General features: G+C 50.9%; 1 protein-coding gene across 1 annotated transcript in view; it reads left to right on the top strand.

Moving 5' to 3' along the window:
* KIAA1210 (KIAA1210 ortholog) overlaps positions 1–17,532 on the top strand; it is a 67,486-nt gene that overhangs the window by 45,659 nt on the left and 4,295 nt on the right. Inside the window, 5 exon segments of the mRNA XM_032844780.1 lie at positions 7,146–7,240; positions 7,242–7,311; positions 10,074–10,182; positions 11,638–16,377; positions 17,267–17,466. Coding sequence (XP_032700671.1) covers positions 7,146–7,240; positions 7,242–7,311; positions 10,074–10,182; positions 11,638–16,377; positions 17,267–17,466 — 5,214 coding nt within the window.

The raw sequence follows: 17,532 nt of genomic DNA, 5'->3' as shown, positions 1-17,532 counted from the left end.
ATTCCGGTGCACGTGCCCCTTCGGATCACTACATTTGTATCTTTAAGGTAAATACCCAGTAGTGCTATTGCTGGGTCGTAGGGTAGCTCTATTTTCAACTTTTTGAGGAAACTTCATGCTGTTTTCCAGAGTGATGTAACCAACTTTCTATCAATAAATCCAAGTATTCAGTTTGCTTGCAATAGGTTACATGTTGGGCTGCCAGGCAGAAAGTCTATTCCTGGGTGGTATGGTCAAACCCCTCCCACCCCAGGCACAAGCGTTTCTCAACTTTCTCCACCATGCTCCCTGGTTCATTTGTTCATCATGGTGAACACGAGGGGGCAAGTGGTAGCAACAGCAGCAACAGCGGCATTCCGAGAAGCAACTGTAATCAGTATCCCAACCAGATGTGCTGGCCCAGATGCTAGTCTAAGCTTTCCATAAATTATGACCCCCAAGTAGTCTATCTTCAGAGGCTTTCCCACAAACCCAACTGCCTTCTCGCTGAGGATCAACTAGGGAGCTAGGCGGAAAACCACATCAAGTACCGACGTCAGACTGAAAGATACGAGTCTCTGGGTGGGTGCGAGGAGCTGGGGCAGGCTGCTGAGGGCGTGGGGGGAGGGTATATTTCCAAGCTGCCCATTTTATTTTCCCCTCTAAGCTGCTGCCCCCTGCTGGTGGCAGGAGGAAACACGTTCTCTTTCAAGAGCTAAGACCTGTAATAATTAAAATGGCAAAAAAATAGCGATAAAGAGAGAATTTTAAAAGGACACAGAAGACCTTTTACCTTAGGATCGCTTTTTTCTTTCAAACTCCTGGGGGCAGAATAGGAAGGATTGCCGGAAACCTTGCTGTCTCCGCCTCTTCCTTCCCCATTTCCCTGAGTGAAGAGTTGAGTATTTTTCCCCCTTTGAGTTTTGGTTGAGCAAAACTTGCTATTTCTTCCCTGAGTGATCTTTCTCTGGGGGCGTCCCAGGCCTCTGTCCCAGTTCAAGGGCTTCAGTTGAGTACAGGCAAGACAGGCCTTGAGGATGAACAGGTGTCCCTGCGGAACGTGTGTGCCCTGACGGGCCACCGTGACACTGCTCGACCTCAGCTTTTCCTGAATAGAAAGACGCGAAAGCCCAGGGCTCCTGCAGCAGGCAGTCTACCTTAGCAGGGCCTGGCTCATCCACCCCACCGGCCATCTTTAGCCCACCCTTGGAGCTAGAGCCAGAGGATCCTCCTACTTAGCCCTTCCCCCACCCCTCCCACTTTCCCAACCCAACTCCTCTTCCTCTGTATTCCCTAATGAGCAGGTCAAATATTTTGCTTCAATAGTGTTCTTCATGGGGAAAAATAGTTGTGTGGAAAAGAAGGCATGCACGTGCAACCCAATCAGTTTTCACTCTTGTGAAAGGGATGTATCAGCTACTTAGTGCTTAAAATTTGAGCTGATTGAACTCCTGGGCCCATAGGGTTCCCCTGCAGGACAAATGTCACTTTTGAACATGGTAGGGGTTAAGCAGCTCCTAGTTAGGGGCGCCTGGGTGGCTCAGTGGGTTAAAGCCTCAGGGTCCTGGGATCGAGCCCCGCATCGCATCGGGCTCTCTGCTCAGCAGGGAGCCTGCTTCCTCCTCTCTCTCTCTGTCTGCCTCTCAGCCTACTTGTGATCTCTGTCCGTCAAATAAAAAATTTTAAAAATCTTTAAAAAAATTTAAAAAAAAAACAGCTCCTAGTTAGCCCGTCGTATTGGCTGCTGAAGAGTTCATTTAGATGGCTATAAGGCTGCCTCCTTGTCATGTCTCTTTCTTTATTCCGGGCGGCCTACTCCATAATTCACCTTTGTTATCTACAGATCGGTCTCTGATACAACAAAGGAGAGCATAGTGCCCCCCTCACCACTGTTGCATAGAAATTCATAGCTTACAAAGTGATTTTGTATCTATAGGTGCATTTGATGGTCTCAGGAACTCTGTAAGATAGATGGGAAAAGATTGCATTATTCTTGTTTTAGGAGAAAAAAAAAGGTTCAGAGAGATGAAATGACTTTGGCCAAGGTTACAAGGCCAACCAGAGAGAGAGAGCTGGGATTCAAATCCAGGACTCCTGCCTAAATTCACAGGACTTTTCACAAAACCGTGTGGACTCTAGCAGCTTTCTAAATTTGTACAAATAACACCCACGACAGCAATAGCCGCTCACACTTACTGAGACTTTCTTCTGTGAAAGGCAGTTCCCTTGGATTGTTGAATTCCATCCTTCCAACAGCACACTGAATTATTATCATCCCTCTCAGAGACATAGAAATATGTTGTAGAGACATAGAAACTGAGGCTCAAAGAGGTCAGGTAACTTGTCCCAGGTCAAAGGGCTAATAAATGGCATGACTAAGACCTCAAATTCAGGCCTATTCATTTCCAAAGTTCATGTTCTTCCTTCTCCATGCTAGTTAAGAAACTGAAACAGGCAGAGAACGGGGCCTGCAGGGAATATGTGGAAGTCCACCTCCCAGAACTTTCTAGTTGGCAAAAATCATGACCACAACAGGTTTTATGAAACAGAGATTCTGAATGAAGCAACAGTTGCACAGGAATTCTCAGGAATGGGCACAGAAGCCCCATGACACACCTGGGAAATGAAAATCCCAATGGCCAATATCGGGTCTCATACCCTGTGTCAGTAGTCTTGGTAGAGAAGATTCCCACTGAGAACCACTGTTTCCACCAAGAGCTGCCGCTCCTTCTGGAGAGCTTTCAATGGATACTTGCCTTTCCAGCCTTTGGCTGAATGACTCACACGGAACATAGCTCTCCAACGTCCCAGTATCAAAACCCCCCTGGCAGTCTCAGAGGGAGCTTTTCCCCAGGATGACAGTTTTGGGGGCCCAAAGGATGATGAAATCTGGGCCTAAATAGCCAGCAGTTCACGCCCTTATATAAGATGTAACTGTGGGGGCTCTCCTTTGTTCTGAGAATCAGCCAAAGTACTCTCTAGCCTCCTTCAAGTGTTTCTTATCAACAGTTAAAAGAAAAGGGGGAGACCCTAGCATTATACAACAGATAAAGAAACCATCAAAAGGGTGGATTATTGACTGAACTATTTTGCACCAGGTCTAGAAATTTGACAGAAGGGAAAAGGGGGAACTGAAATGTGTTTTAATTTTCCGAAGAGCAGCCCTTATCTGAACTAATACAAAGGGGTATCTGGCACCACTACCAACCAATGCTGAAGGATCCCTTCCTCTGGCCCAAGGCCTGACCCAGCCTCCTTCCCCAGGAAGATTCTGGGTTAGTAGGGGCCAGGCCTAGCACCTCTCCTGGATGTTGAGGCAAAAGGAGCTCATTTAACTCCAGCTGTTAGTCCGAAGCTGTCTGCGCTAACTCCCCTCTAAAACCGAGGAGAAAGAATGAAAACATCTTGTCCTTCCTTAATAAAATGCGCACCGGGTAGAGAGTGGGTGTGTTAGCTCTCAGAGTACAGGGAGGGAGGCCAGAGGTTGCATGAGGGGAAGGAAAAGTAGAGAAAGGAGTCCCATTTCCTTCACTTGACTTTCTTGCAGAAACCTGCCAAGAAGGGATTAGGCTTGCTTTTCCTGGGTAGCTCATAAAATCCTCTGGTTGGCTCCTGTGGTGACTCTTCTAGGTTTCTCTTAACCAATATGGCTGAAGGAAAAGGTAGGGCCTCAGGAAAGGGCCCCACTTCCCAGAGGGAATCCAGATATGGATGGTTCCTGTTCTGAGGCAACTGGTGGGGTTATTTAGGATTTTGCTGTGCTTCTGTTTGAAAATGAGAGCCTTTCTCATCACACCAGAGAGTGAGGAGTGAGTCACAACCCAAAAGACTCACTTGGAGAGGCCCACGGAGCCACCGTCAGGCCCCTCCCCTGACAGGCTTATTCATCAGGTCTCTATGTGTCCTTTAAAACACATTTTTTTTCAACACTCTCTCCAGATGATTCTGATGCTGCTTGTTAGGGGAATCCCAGACCATACTTTCAGAACCACTGTCCAGAGTTCCAGACAGTTTATTTGAATCATTTATTTAATGAACTGCTTATTTGATTCACTTCTGAGTTTCAGGGAAATTGTAAAATATACACATACTCTATTACCCATACAACATACTCTGACCTCAACAATAGAGATCCTCTTAGGGCTGTTTCGAATCCTGTGCCTGAGCTGGGGTGCCATAGTCCAGTGGGAAGAATGCTTGATGGCTTTGCTCTCTTGATTTTAGCCCCGTTTCAAAGATAGTTGTGGGTCTGTGTTTAGAGCTAATACCCAGAGATTCCTTAACGAGAGTCATTCAAGCACATAGAGACTAGTGGCTATTTTTAAGTTTGACGGACGCTTGGCATAGGCTGTGGCTGCGAACAGCTAAGCTCTGTCTTGCACACACTCAGTCTACCATTGGCCAGAAGTTTGCTGAGCCTGATTTCTTTGTTTTGCTATAAAGTGAGTTTCCCTAAACAGTGCTTTTGTCTATAGTGTTTACCCGACAAGGTTTAGGTTGCCAACCAAAGTGAAAAGATTTTTAAATTCAGTGTATCTTTGCTTACTGTCTAGGCATCATAAGTTCATCTTCATGGAAAGCCAGTTGCTCCGGGGTCCCTTTAGGGTTTCTGGAGCCACAGACCTCTTTGACTCTTTCCATTTACCTTTGGGTGGAGCTAGGGAGGTTTCAGGAAGAGTAAAAGGATAACAAGAGAACCGAAGAGATTTCTCTGGCAATTTCTCAGACAGGCAACATCTGGTGGAAGCTTTTAACATAATCAATTCACTGGTTCTGCAAACATTTATTGAGCAACTACTATGTACCAGCACGTTTCTAGGTGTTAGGGATCCTGTAGTAAATAAAACAAATGGAAGCCCTTCTTCATGGAGTTTATAGTTGTCATGGGGGATATGGACAATAAACAAGAAAAATAAGCAAAATACACAGTATATTAGTGATCAAAGTGCTGAAGGAAGATTTGTCAGGGTGAAAGGATAAAGTTTTGACTGGGTTAGCCAGGGAAGGGATCAGCAAGAAGAAGAAGATGGCTTGTGTATGGAGACCTGAAGGAAGTGAGAGAGGAAGCAGCATGAACAAGGAGGGAAGAGCATGCCTGGCAGAAGGAACAGCAAGTGAGGATGCCCCGAGGGAAGGGCACGCATGCCATGTTTGAGGCACAGCAAACCAGCAGTGTGTCTGCAACAGAAAGTCACAGGAGACACAGGCACAGAGACAACAGGGAGACAGATCATGGGAGGTTAGTAGGAGTATAACGTTGTCGTCCAGTCCCCAAATACCAGAACTGTGCGACCCTCCTGCCCCGAAGCATGAGCTCCTTTCGGAACCACAAAACAAGAGACCTTACTCTGTACACTAAGTATTCAATGAACAATTCCTCCAGATAACACAAACAAATATACAGTGCCCAGAAGAAGTATTCTCTAAATTCACGGATGAGAGTTGCATGAAGAAGTTAGAACAGGCCTGGGGGCCACTCCTAATTTTGCATGATTCATCCCACCCAAAATAACTAGCATTCCTTCCCCTTTCCCTAGAATCCCAAACAGAGAAGGGACCTGGATCTCTCACTGGCCCCATTAGCACCATGTTGTGCCTCAGGCTTTGGAATCCCAGGCCATAAAAGAACCACAGTTGGGGGGCTCCTGGGTGGCTCAGTGGGTTAAGCCTCTGCCTTCGGCCCAGGTCATGATCTCAGGGTCCTGGGATCGAGCCCCGCATCGGGCTCTCTGCTCAGCGGGGAGCCTGCTTCCCCCTCTCTCTCTGCCTGCCTCTCTGCCTACTTGTGGTCTCTCTCTCTCTCTCTCTGTCCAATAAAAGTAAATTAAAAAAAAAAGAACCACAGTTGGAACCAAGATAGTAGCTGAGGTTATCACCCGACAGTGGTGGGGAATTGAGGAGAGAGTTCAAAGCTGCAAATGCCACAGGTGACCCGTTGGTGTTGTGGAAAGCTAGAATGAGCTAGTAAGTAAACAGAGATGGAGATTGTGTCCACATGCTAATCTACATCCTTCGCCATTGCTGTCCAGGAGAGAGATGATTTATCACTTGGTCTTTGAGGAGGCTCTCCTGACACCAATATTGGGAGCTGCTCACGAGTGGGATGTGTTCTGGGGTGTGTCTTGGAGGTGTAGAGAGTGCTATGTCAAGATACCCAGAGGAGACCAGTTTGAAGCTCCTACAGAGGAACTGAACTGGGAGCCCTGGGACCACACAGTTTGGAAAGGTGGAGGCCAGCCATAATGAGGACAAGGTGACGGGCTTCCTCCCCACCTCCTTGGAGATGGGGGCACACACTCCTCAGGGTCCTCCCGTCGGCCTGGCGTGCTTCAAGAGTAACCAGAAATAAAGGTAGCTCTTTAAAAAAATTCCATTAGCCAACATATAGTACATCATTACTTTTGGATGTAGTGTTCAATAATTCATCAGTTGCCTATCACACCCAGTGCTTGTTACATGCACATGCAGATGATTACGCACAAGCCCTCTTCCGGCCTGATTTTCTCCCCTCCACTCAGACCTCTTATGGAGAAACCCCACAGCCCTGATGGATTTTCCTGACCCACACTGTGCCTCTCACCCCAGCAGGACCCTCCAGTTAATCAGAAGGGCATAGGGGACAAGAGAAAATGCAAATCCTTTGCCTTTATAAACTCCATTAAATGGTTGATTTCCTGTCCTGAGGGCAAAGGGGAGCCCCCGAGTCCTTTCTAAGCAGGGGAGCAACCTGGATTTCCTCTTTCTCATTTTTCACCTATAAGGAACCCAACAGAAGTGTGCACTTTGCCTCTAAGGAGCCCATGAACTAGAAGGGTCAATATTGCTGGAGGACAAGGGACAGTAGTTCATGAAGGATTTCTTCTTTATTTAATTTTTTTCAACTTTTTATTTATGTGTTTGTCAGAGAGAGCGAGTGTACACAAGCAGGAGGAGCAGCAGGCAGAGGGAGAAGCAGGCCCCCAGCCGAGCAAGGAGCCTGGTGCAGGGCTCCATGCCAGGACCCTGGGATCATAACTTGCACCGAAGGCAGCCGCTTCACCGACTGAGCCACCCGGGCGCCCCAGGGATTTCTTCTGTAGGAGCCCTTCAGCCAGAGAAGTTCCCAGCTTTCGGGACCAGCGGTAGCATAGGGAGTTGACCCATTCCTTTTCTCCCCCTCTCTCCAGAGCTCCTTTGAGCCCTCACCAGGACCCACCCGCTCACAGTGCATGAGCACATATGCCATGATTGCCTCTCCCAGCCGCACTCACCTGCCCATGAGTCTCAGCAGCTCGACACAAGATGGCCTTAAACCCCCGGAAACAAAAGAAGAGAAAGAATCCTCAAGCCACTGTAAGTCCTTCAAGAGGCCTGGGGATAAGCTCCCATATAATAAGAGATGAGTTCTGACCTTCCCAAACTGTTGCTAGGGGAGTGGTATGGTTTGAGGAATCCAGGCCCTAAGTCAGGATGGTGAAGTCAAGGGCACTGTCCCAAGCTTGATGCTGACCTCCCACCCCTCCCTGGAGAGGTGGGCAAACTTGTGTCTAGTGGGTGGGATGTCCTCTCCATGTGGAACTTACACATAAGGGACTGAAGAAAGCAGAAGCAGGGACCTGAACCCCAGGAACTGCTTCTGGGCTTAGCATCTGGAAATCCACTACACCCTCCTCCTGGAGGATATTCAACCGTGGTCCAGAAGCCTGTTGGTCTACCCCCAGAGATCTCTCAGTGTCTCATAGGTGTCCCCAAGTTATGTCATGTGATTTCCTAGCCACCAGAGCTGCGTCGAGGCAGGCCAGTTATGTTAAAAACATGGCCACCAGACTGGGAGATCTGACAACAGAGCGATGGGACCATTGATAGCAGAGAAAGAGGGCAGAAATGGTTTGGGAGCAGAGGGTTCCAGAACCTTCAGTAAAGCCCACCTCAGTAAATCCCTCAGGGCCACACCTTATCACAGTCCAATGTGATAGATCGTGTTCATTACTTATCCAGGTTATCAAGAAATGTTTACCCGTGTTTCTTGATACCTGTTTAAGAAGAGAGGGAAGTAACGTCTTTGGGAAAGATTTTTAGCAAAAGGTAAAACGTTGGTGTTTAATTTTAATTTACTGAAGATGTCAGTGTTTAAAAAGATGGGTCAGTTAGCTGCAAGTTTCACTTGGGTCAAACACCCAATTCCTCAGTGACTCTGGGCTATAAGTTAAGGGATGTATTTAGAGCTGGAAGTCACTAAAAGGTCTTCCTATGTGGGAGTTTATTCCCAGGCCTCTTGAAGGATTTACAACCCTTTTATAGGGAAGGACATTAAAGCACAAATAGTTGACGAAGGTCACACACCCTGATGGTAACAGATCTGGGGCCAGAACCCAGTCTTGACTTCCAACCCCGTACTCTCTTCACCCCACCACGTTGCATCGAGCTCAGACACTTCAATTTAGCTTTAAAAAGATAGCAAGGGGGGGCCTCCATGGCTCGGTCCGTTAAGCGTCCGACTCTCGATTTCGGCCCACGTTCAGATCTTGGGGTCATGGGATTGAGCCCCACGTCGGGCTCTGCGCTCAGCAAGAAGTCTGTTTGAGGTACTCTCCCTCTCCCTCTGCCCCTTCCCCGACTTGTGTGCTCTCTCTCTCTAAAAAACAAACCAAAAAAGTCTTTAAAAAAGAGAGAGAACAAAATATGAGTTAAAGAACAGTCAGCAGGACAGCAGGTCCGGGGTGCCCTCTGGTGGCTCCGAGAGGATCTCCTTGGTCGGTTGTCAAGCAGAAGGTGGCCCATTACTAAACACTAAACCCTATATATGCGTTTTCACCCGGAGGCCTCACCACAAACCGGGGAGATGGCAAATGTTGGCTAAAGGAAAGGTAGTATGAGCCTCTGACTCTCTTCTTCTACATAGCCTAATCAAAAAAAGGTCCGGGCAGACCACCTGGGTGGCTCAGTCCATGAAGCGTCTGCTTTCGGCTCAGATCATGATCTCAGGGTCCCCGGATCGAGCCCTGCATCGGGCTCCCTGCTCAGCGGGGAGTCTGCTTCTCTGTCTCCCTTTGTCCCTCCCCCTGCTCATTCTTTCTCTCTATACATATCTCTCTCTGTCTCAAATGAATAAATAATAATCTTTTTTGAAAAAGAAGAAGAAGAAAAGGCCTGGGCATCCCTCTCTCAGAAGGTCAGGACATCTTCCACGTGACTCCCCCAAGACATGGCTGAATGTAAAAGGGTCTAGGACCATGTTTGACACGAAGGCCACTGTCATTTGCTCCTTGATTTAGAGTTTCTCAGGTTCCCCCCACCCCTAATTTTCAGGTGTGGGCATAGAGATTTAGCGAACAACCCGGCCAAGCTCACGTGGTGAGTGAACACAGGAGCAGAGATTGGAACCCAGGGCTGCCTCACCTCATTCACTCAAGAATGAATCCCTCCGTGCTGAGTGAGTCTGCACAGGCACCATGAGTGCGAGCAGAAGGCGTAGGACGTTAGTCTTCAGAGGCACGTCACAGAGGCTTACACGTAGCAGCGTCCGGACGCTGTCCAGGGCAGCTTTGCTCTGACATTTCCAAAGCTGCCCCATAATCATCCGTAAACCTTGTTTATATGAAACCAACTTCAACCCTCTCAGCGGAAGGGCTGAACCCTTCGTCATTTTCTCTCTCCTTTCCCAGCGAAACCCCAGCCCTCTTCCTTCTCTGGAGCTGGAGAGACATACTTCATGCTTTCACTAAATTCCCTGAAAAGAAGCCAAATGGGTTTTGAGTTTGGCTCCCAGATCCGCCGAAACGAATGTGGGAATTCCGGTGTTGCCACCAGTAGGACTGCCGTCGGGCTTGTTGTGTGGTTCAGCAGATTTTGGGCTGTTTCTGCCAACCCCTCAGAGATCAGAAGCTTCCATTCTGGGCAAATCACTCCCAATGGGTAAAATCACTTCCAGTAGGTAACATGATCGGCAAGGGGATGGATGCCACTGGAAATCATTTCTGTGGTTAACGGTGTGGTTGTGTTCCCAGCAGAGCCCTTTGGAGATCAAGGACTTCTTTTCCTGAGGTCAACCTCCTCGGCAGCCACGCAGGGGTGGGTGGGAAGCACTTCCGTCTGAAGCTCTTTCCCTCTTTCAGGGGAAAGCAAAGCAAGAGGAGCCCATCCTTCTAGTGGCTTCTGGAGAAGAGAAGAGTACAACCAAGCCAAGAGAAGCGGACAAATGGAAACCGAGAAGAGACGGTGCAGGTTAGCGCACACTTACCCTCATTCAGAAAGGTGTATTGGGCACGCTCCGTGACAGGCTCTGTGGAATGAGATTTACTAGGCTGCTGTCTGTCCCTGGCCCTTAGAGCGCTTTTGGTTTAAGATGCATGTCAAAGGGGGTCTGGGTTCCTCCAGCTAAACTGCCCGACTCTTACCCTTGCCACTGGTGTGGGATTAAGGTAAAAGATGATGCCTGGATCACTCTTTTATCTAAACGAATTTGCAACCAAAGAGATGTGCTGTGCTTGCTTATTTGTTTGTAAGCTTGCCTAATCCTCTCTAAGGCTAAGGTATATCTGAAGCAACCAGTGATCTTCCCCCCTTCCATAACCCTTGAGCTCCAGAACCAGAGACTAATAACAGAATTAGCTCAAAACTAGTTTTTTTAAAAAAGATTTTATTTATTTATTTGGCAGAGATCACAAGTAGGCAGAGAAGCAGAGACGCAGGCAGAGAGAGAGGGGGAAGCAGGCTCCCCTCCGAGCAGAGAGCCCAATGCGGGGCTTGATCCCAGGACCTTGAGATCATGACCTGACCTGAAGGCAGAGGCTTAACCCACTGAGCCACCCAGGTGCCCCTCAAAACTAGTTTTTTTTTAAGATTGCTATTCTCTTCCAGTAGAGAGAAAAAGGTTTTGTGAAGAGTGAGACCAGTTCCCCTATCCATAGGCAAAGAGGGTTCTGGCAGCTGTAGACAGATGTCCTTGGCAGCAAACACCTGCTAAATCCCCCAAGCCACACAAAGCACTGTAGCAAAAAATCTGTGTGTGTGTGTGTCTGTGTGTTTGTGTGTGTGTGTCTGTGTAGGGATAGTGGTTCCCGCTGACAACAACCTAATTTCAGGTGATACTTGATAAAACAAAATTCCAATTCCACAATTGGAATTCCACAAGTTGAAGAGTTCTTTCCTATTTTTTGCTACAAAGGATTTTACACTTGGGTTCAAAAAAAAAGGGGGGGGGATATCCCTAAATTTGTTTTTCCATGAAAACTAACAAAACCACCAAACTGTCCTGAAACATACACACACACATACAGAGAAGAAATGGAAGTAAAAGTTAAATTTACTTTCTTTTTCATCTTTTTCTCTTACTTATTTTTAATAATTATCCTTTTTACACCCAGAGGATAGAACCCATTCGGTGTCCTTGGGTTCAAAAATCGTGTTTCACACCTAACGGTGGCCCAGACCTTTGATTGGCAGTTGATGAGATGACCTCGTAATCCGTTCATAAAATTGGGATTTCGCTTTGATGTAAACATTTCCAACTGCAGAGGCTAATAGCAGCCAAGTCCCTGACCCTGTTCTGCCTAGAAGCTTCTTTATACCAAGAGATTCGGTAGTGACTAGGTACCCACAGGGCGGGGGCTGAATCCTCCGATTTTAGGACGTCCCAGGCATGCATATTTTTCTTTCCCTTATTTCTATTGGGTACAGGTGTCTCAAGCCTGAAACGCAGCAAGAGAACCGAAATGCAGGATAAGAAGCCAGTGGACAAGGCTGCATGGGCCGGCGTGGCCTGGGGTGAGAGCCGGGAGTCAGCAGCACAAGGGAGACTTCGCAGCAAACAAGGATCGAGTGCTTCAGGATCAACTGAGTGTGCACCCCGAGGAAGAAGGTTTAAACCATCCAGTGGAGGGCTTGTCCCCAGTGAGAGGGCTGGGTCCCCACCCACCAAGAAGAATGCCAGGGACTGCCGTCTCCGGAACCTGTCTCTGGAGCGACAAGTCATGGAGCAGCCCGCGACTCAGCAGGCCCAACGTACTCCTCCCCAGGAGCCGCTTCCAAATGGAGATGGCAAGAGAAAGAAAAAGGCTGGTGTCGATTTGAACACCAGAAAAGCCCCAGTGTCCCAGTTTGTACCCAAAGCCCAGGCAGAGTCTGTGGTTTGGGGTCCATCGCCAGGCCGGGAGGACGGGGCCTCCGGAGCCGAGTGGCCAGAAGCCAGAGCTCCTCTTTCATCGGGGACGGAAAGCCTTTCTACAACCCCGGAGGATGTCATCTTCTCGGTGGCTATGGAGGCGCAAGTGTTTATGGATCCCTCCCACCTCCAGTCAGAAGGGGAGGAGGCTTTCAGCTTTGATCTGCAAGCTCTCAAGTTGAAGATGGAGTCGGTTCAAGATATTCCAGCCGTCTGCAGAGAAAGGTCACCCGCAAACATTCTCCGGGCCTTCACAGCAAGCATTTCAGGCCCGGCCAGCGCTCGGGCCGAGGGAGGCATTTCTGCCGAGAGGCTGACTCCCAGAAGCCTTTCCTGGGTCTTGAGAAAGCCCAGAGCCGGAGACAGGTCCTCGGATCCCGAAAGCCCGTCAGAGGAGGAGAGCGGGTCCAAGCAGCAGCTGCCCCCCCAGCGTTCTCTCCAGTCCTCAGGGAAGCCTCACGACGACCAAGACGTCTTCACAGGATACGAGAGTTCGGCTATGGAGCTGAGCAGCCCCGAGCGGCAGCGGGCCGCCAGATACTTGGCGGGGGCCTTCGGGAACGCCGAAGCCGAGGAAGCATCCTCGGATCCAGAGAGCGCGTCGGAGGAGGAGGAGAGCGGGTCCGAGCCGCAGCGAGCTCCCAGCCACCCCTTCCAGCCCTTGGAGGAGCCTGACGATGACCAAGAAGCCTCAGACTCAGAAAGTTCCAGCAACTCGAGCAGTTCTGATGAGCTGCTGACTCCCACCTCAGCTGCCCAGGCTTTGGGGGAGGCTGAAGACCAAATGTCCACAGAATCCGATGGCTACATGGAGAAGTACGACAGCGCTGAAGAGTGGAGCAGCGCGGACGAAGATGGGCCTCCTGGACCCCCTTCCCAGGCCTCGGCGAAGCCCGCAGACCAGCAACAGGTGGCCTCAGTTTCCCAGATCCTCCCGGCGGAGTGGGGTGTGTCCGTGGAGCGGCTGGCTCTGTCCTTCTTGAAGCCGGTCCTTCCGCAGCAAATGTCCAAGGGTTCGGCGAGGCCTCCCGCCCCCAGCAGCAGCCCTGTGGAGCCCGCGCAGCCCCGGCAGCCGGTCCAGCCCCGGCTGAGCCCTCAGGCAGAGCCACAGACCTCCGCAGGCCCCGACAGCGCAGCTGCACAGTGGGACATTCCTCCGGAGCCACTGCCTCCCAGAATCTGTTCCAAGCGCCTCGGGAAGCCTTGGGTGGAGCAACCAGTCTCCGAAAGTCCAGAAATTTGTACCGCTGTCGGGCTCTCTTCCGCGGAGCTGCTGCCGCCCCTGCCTCCGAGGCCGCATTCCCACCCGCTGCTGGAACCCATCACGGAGCAAGCGATCCAGGAGCCTGTGCGGGTCCCGGCTGTCGAGGGGAGCATTTGCGTGGAGCTGCCACCTCCCCGACGTCCCTGCCAGACGGTCCTGAGGCCAGTCGTGGAGCACCAGGTGTGCCTGGGAGCAGAAAGTGCTGGGGTCGATCAGAACGCCTCGGTGCAGCCGCCGCCGCTCCCCAGACACGACTCTCAGTCCCTGACGCGACCTCTGGTCCCACAACAGGCCCCCGACGGTCCAGAAATGCCGGCAGCTCCTGCGGAGCCTTGGCCTCCGCAAGGCCTTGCCCAGGCCTCCATGAACCCCATAGCGGAGCCCAGTGTGTTCTCAGGTCTGGAGGCCACCGCCTCCGCCGCCGAGAAGGTCATTTCGATGGAGCCGCTGCTCCCCACATACTCTGCTCAGGCCTTGACCAATGCGAGAGGCGCGCAAGCGTCAGAGGCTGATGGCAGCGGCACCGAGGGCGCATCCGTGGAGCTGCCACCCAGAGACCCCTCGCAGCCCGCCGTGTGGCCCAAAGTCCCGCCACAGCCCGCCCCACCAGAGCCGGTGGGCGCCTCCGCCGCAGGGTGCTGCCAGCCCAGCCTGGGCCTTGCCCCGGGTGCTGCCCTGGTGCCGGGCCGGGCATCTCCCAGAACCGTCTACTGGTCCTGGTTGAGCTCCTCATTCGAGCAGCAGGACTCCGAGCGCGAAGAGAGCGCTGCTCTGGAGTGGGGCATTTCTCTGGAGCCACGAGCTCCCCTGCCTCCACTGCCTCCCAGAAAGACTTCTCAGAACCCCAGGAGGCGGGCAGTGAAGCGAGCCGACTCCCAGCGATCAGCGAGCGCCCCCCCGGAACGGAGCACGCCTCCAGAACAACAGAGCGTGCTTCCCGAACAACAGGGCGGGCCTCCAGGGCAGCGGAGCCCGCCTCCAGAACGACGCAGTGCCCCTGCCGAGCCAAAGCTTCCCAGATGCTCTGTCAGGTCCCGGGGCAGCACAAAAGTCAAGCAACCTGTCTCAGAGGCTCTAGAGGGCGCGGAGGCCCTGAGGAGAATTGCTATGGAGCAGCACTCTCTCAGAAGGTCTTCTAAGACCAAAGCAGTGGTCAAGCAAGCAGCCTTCCTGGCTCCAGAAGGCTCAATGGCCCAGAAGAGCGTTTCTACAGAGCAGCCCCCTCCCAGAATGGCTTCGCAGGCCCTGACCAAAGCAGTGGTCAAGCAAACAGCCTTCCTGGTTCCAGACGGCTCCCTGACCCAGAGGAGAGGTTCCATAGATCAGCTCTCTTCCAGAATAGCTTCTCAGGCCCCGACCAAAGCAGTGGCCAAACAACCAGCCTTCCTGGCTCCAGAGGGCTCTGTGGCCCAGAGGAGCATTTCCTCAGATCAGCTGTCTCCCAGAATGCATTCTCAGGCCCTGACCAAAGCAGTGGTCAAACAACCAGCCTTCCTGGTTCCAGATGGCTCCCTGACCCAGAGGAGTGTTTCCACAGATCAGCTCTCTTCCAGAATGGCTTCTCAGGCCCTGACCAAAGCAGTGGTCAGGCAACAAGTCTCCGCGGCTCCAGAAAAGTTTGCCACCGAGAGGGTTGCTTCTACAGAGCCTTGGCCTTCCAAGAAGACTTCCCAGTCCCCTGGAAGATACAGAGTCCAGCAAATATCATACAATTTTGAGAGTGTTGCCACCCAGACAACCATGTATGCGAAGCCAGTGGCTTCCAAATATCCTACCCAGTTCTCATCAAGGTCTAAGGTTCAGGAGATGTCCTCACGTATAGAGAATACCGTTGCTGAAAGATCTGCCAAGAAACCACCAGTGTCCAGGCATCCTTCCCAGTCGTTTGTGAAGTTTATGGCAGAAAAAGTGTTTTCGGAGAGTGCTGCTAATTCTCTATCTACAAATCAACTTTCCAAATCTCTGTTGAGGTCTAAAGTCCAGTACCCAGTTTTCTTGGGCCCAGAGAATGCCAGTACCGAAGGAGCCATCTCTTCCAAGCTGCTGCCCCTGGCACACCCCTTACAGCCCTTGGGGAGGCCGGAAGGCCCCAGGGAAGTTATCCCATGTTCAGAAAGTGCCTCCACCAAGCCGAAGCAGAGCAGTTCCAAGGAGCAGGTGCCCTCCAGACACCTTTTCATGGCACCGGCCAAGCTCAAGTACCAGCAAGTCTCCTCAGCCTCTCAGAGCTCTCCTGAAATACAGAAGAGTTCTGAAGAGCCACTGCCTTCCAGAGGCCCTCACCAAGCCAAGGAGGAGGCTGAATTACAGCCACGGCTTTTCTTGGCAGGTCCAGCGAGCGTCCCTGGAGATTGGAACAGGTCTGAGGAGCACCAGCCTCACCATTGCAGATACCCTTGCCAGGTGTTGACAGAGCCCGAGTACCTGCCACAAGTCCATCCGGGTTCCGTGAGTGCCGCCGCTGCGGGCGCCACCTCTGAGAGCCATCCTGGAATCTGGTCCCTCTCAAGAGGCCCAGCTTCTCCAAACAAGACCAGGAAATTTCGACAAGTCTCTGAAGACCTCCCTAAGAATACCCTGCTTCCAGATCCCAAACCCATGAAGCTCACTATGGCTTCTACCAGGCAGGCCTCCACTGTGGGGGGCACTTACTCCAAGGGAGAAGGTCTCAAGAGCAGTGATCGAAATAACAGCCATCCAGATGAATCCACCGGTGAAATTGGTGTTGAAACCATTTTTGGAGTTCGCCTGAGAAAAGTCCCTTCCTTGAAGAAGTACAAGAGTGAGAAACAAGATGATCTTTTAAAGTTTTCTTCACTCGCCTTGGGCCTGATTTCATCTTCCACAGAACAGCAAATCAAAAGAAGCTTTTCACCGGGGCTCCAGGGCACTGCAGAGAACCCCAGCACAGCATCTGACCTTGCAGAGAAGCAACAGACCAGGCCCCAATCCGAAAGCATGGCCAAGAAGCAACCCATTTACAAGGTCCCAGGTGAGACTTTCTCTCTCTGGAGGACCTCTGGAGGTACCAAGTAGAGATCAAAGCCTTGCCTGCTGAGCTGTCATTTTGATAGGGCTGGCTTGTGGCTTGATGGATTTGGGGATGGGTAATTTTGAGTCTTCCCTTTCCCGGGGGCATCCATCCATCCACATTCTGTGATGGACACACCACCATCTGCCTATTCCTTCTGGGCACCTTCCCTTTCGATAGAATATTATATCTTTCCCAAAATACTTAGACACGTATTATGCTCCCCCCACAACACCATGTGTTTTTTAAAAGCCAACTCATTAGTAGAACACTCCGTTCAGACTCTCAGCTTGAAATCTTAATTTACTTCCACAGCTGCTTCCCACACCTGAAATGCCTAAGAATCCAGAGCTAGGTGATCTTTTGAGCACTAATCTCTCTCAAAGCCTTTGTACCTTCACACGGACCATCCCATGGTCTTCACACCTAGAACCACACCCATGTAATCACATGATTGCATAAGGGAATATGTAGTGTCAAATATCATAAGATACTCCTTGGACTTCAAGGAATGATATCGATAGCCTGAACCTCTGGCCTCCTGGCAGTTTTCCCAGCCCACTCGGCCACCCCTGTCCTGCCCTGATCTGGGGATGGGAAGAGGGATGGACAAGGAAGGGCGAGGGACCATCAGAGGATAGTATGCAAACTGATCTATGCGAGGAGCTCCTGCCTTGCCAGGTTGTGGGGATGACACCAAAGAAGGGGACCCTTTTCGATGGAATCTCTGTTCATTTTCATCTGGCAATTAACAAGGATCCCATCTGTACATTAGTGTGGGTGGGCTCTAGCCCAGCTCGAGACCCTGCCTGCCTCACTTCTGTTCTAACTGCTCTCCTTCCTTTCTCAGGGAAGGCTCTTGGCCAACACTCAGATTGTACAGCCTCAGAGCCAGCTTGGATAACCATGGTAAAGCAGAAGCAGAAGAGTTCCCAGGTCCAAATTCCCAAGAAAGAGACAAAAACCAAGAACAAAGCTGGAGCCAAGCCCGAGGCCAAAGAGCCTAGACATGGGGGAGAACTTGCGGCAACCCACAGAACACTCCAGAAGGTTACTAGAGTTGGTTGACTAAGCTTGCATTGGAAACTTTGCCGAGCCCACAGCTCCCCACCTTTC

The sequence above is a fragment of the Lontra canadensis genome, unplaced genomic scaffold (genome assembly GCF_010015895.1).
Source record: "Lontra canadensis isolate GAN:19392208 unplaced genomic scaffold, GSC_riverotter_1.0 scaffold155, whole genome shotgun sequence".
Classification (NCBI taxonomy): domain Eukaryota; kingdom Metazoa; phylum Chordata; class Mammalia; order Carnivora; family Mustelidae; genus Lontra; species Lontra canadensis.
Note: the sequence above shows the minus strand (reverse complement) of the source record. Positions and strands in the feature narration are given on the sequence as shown.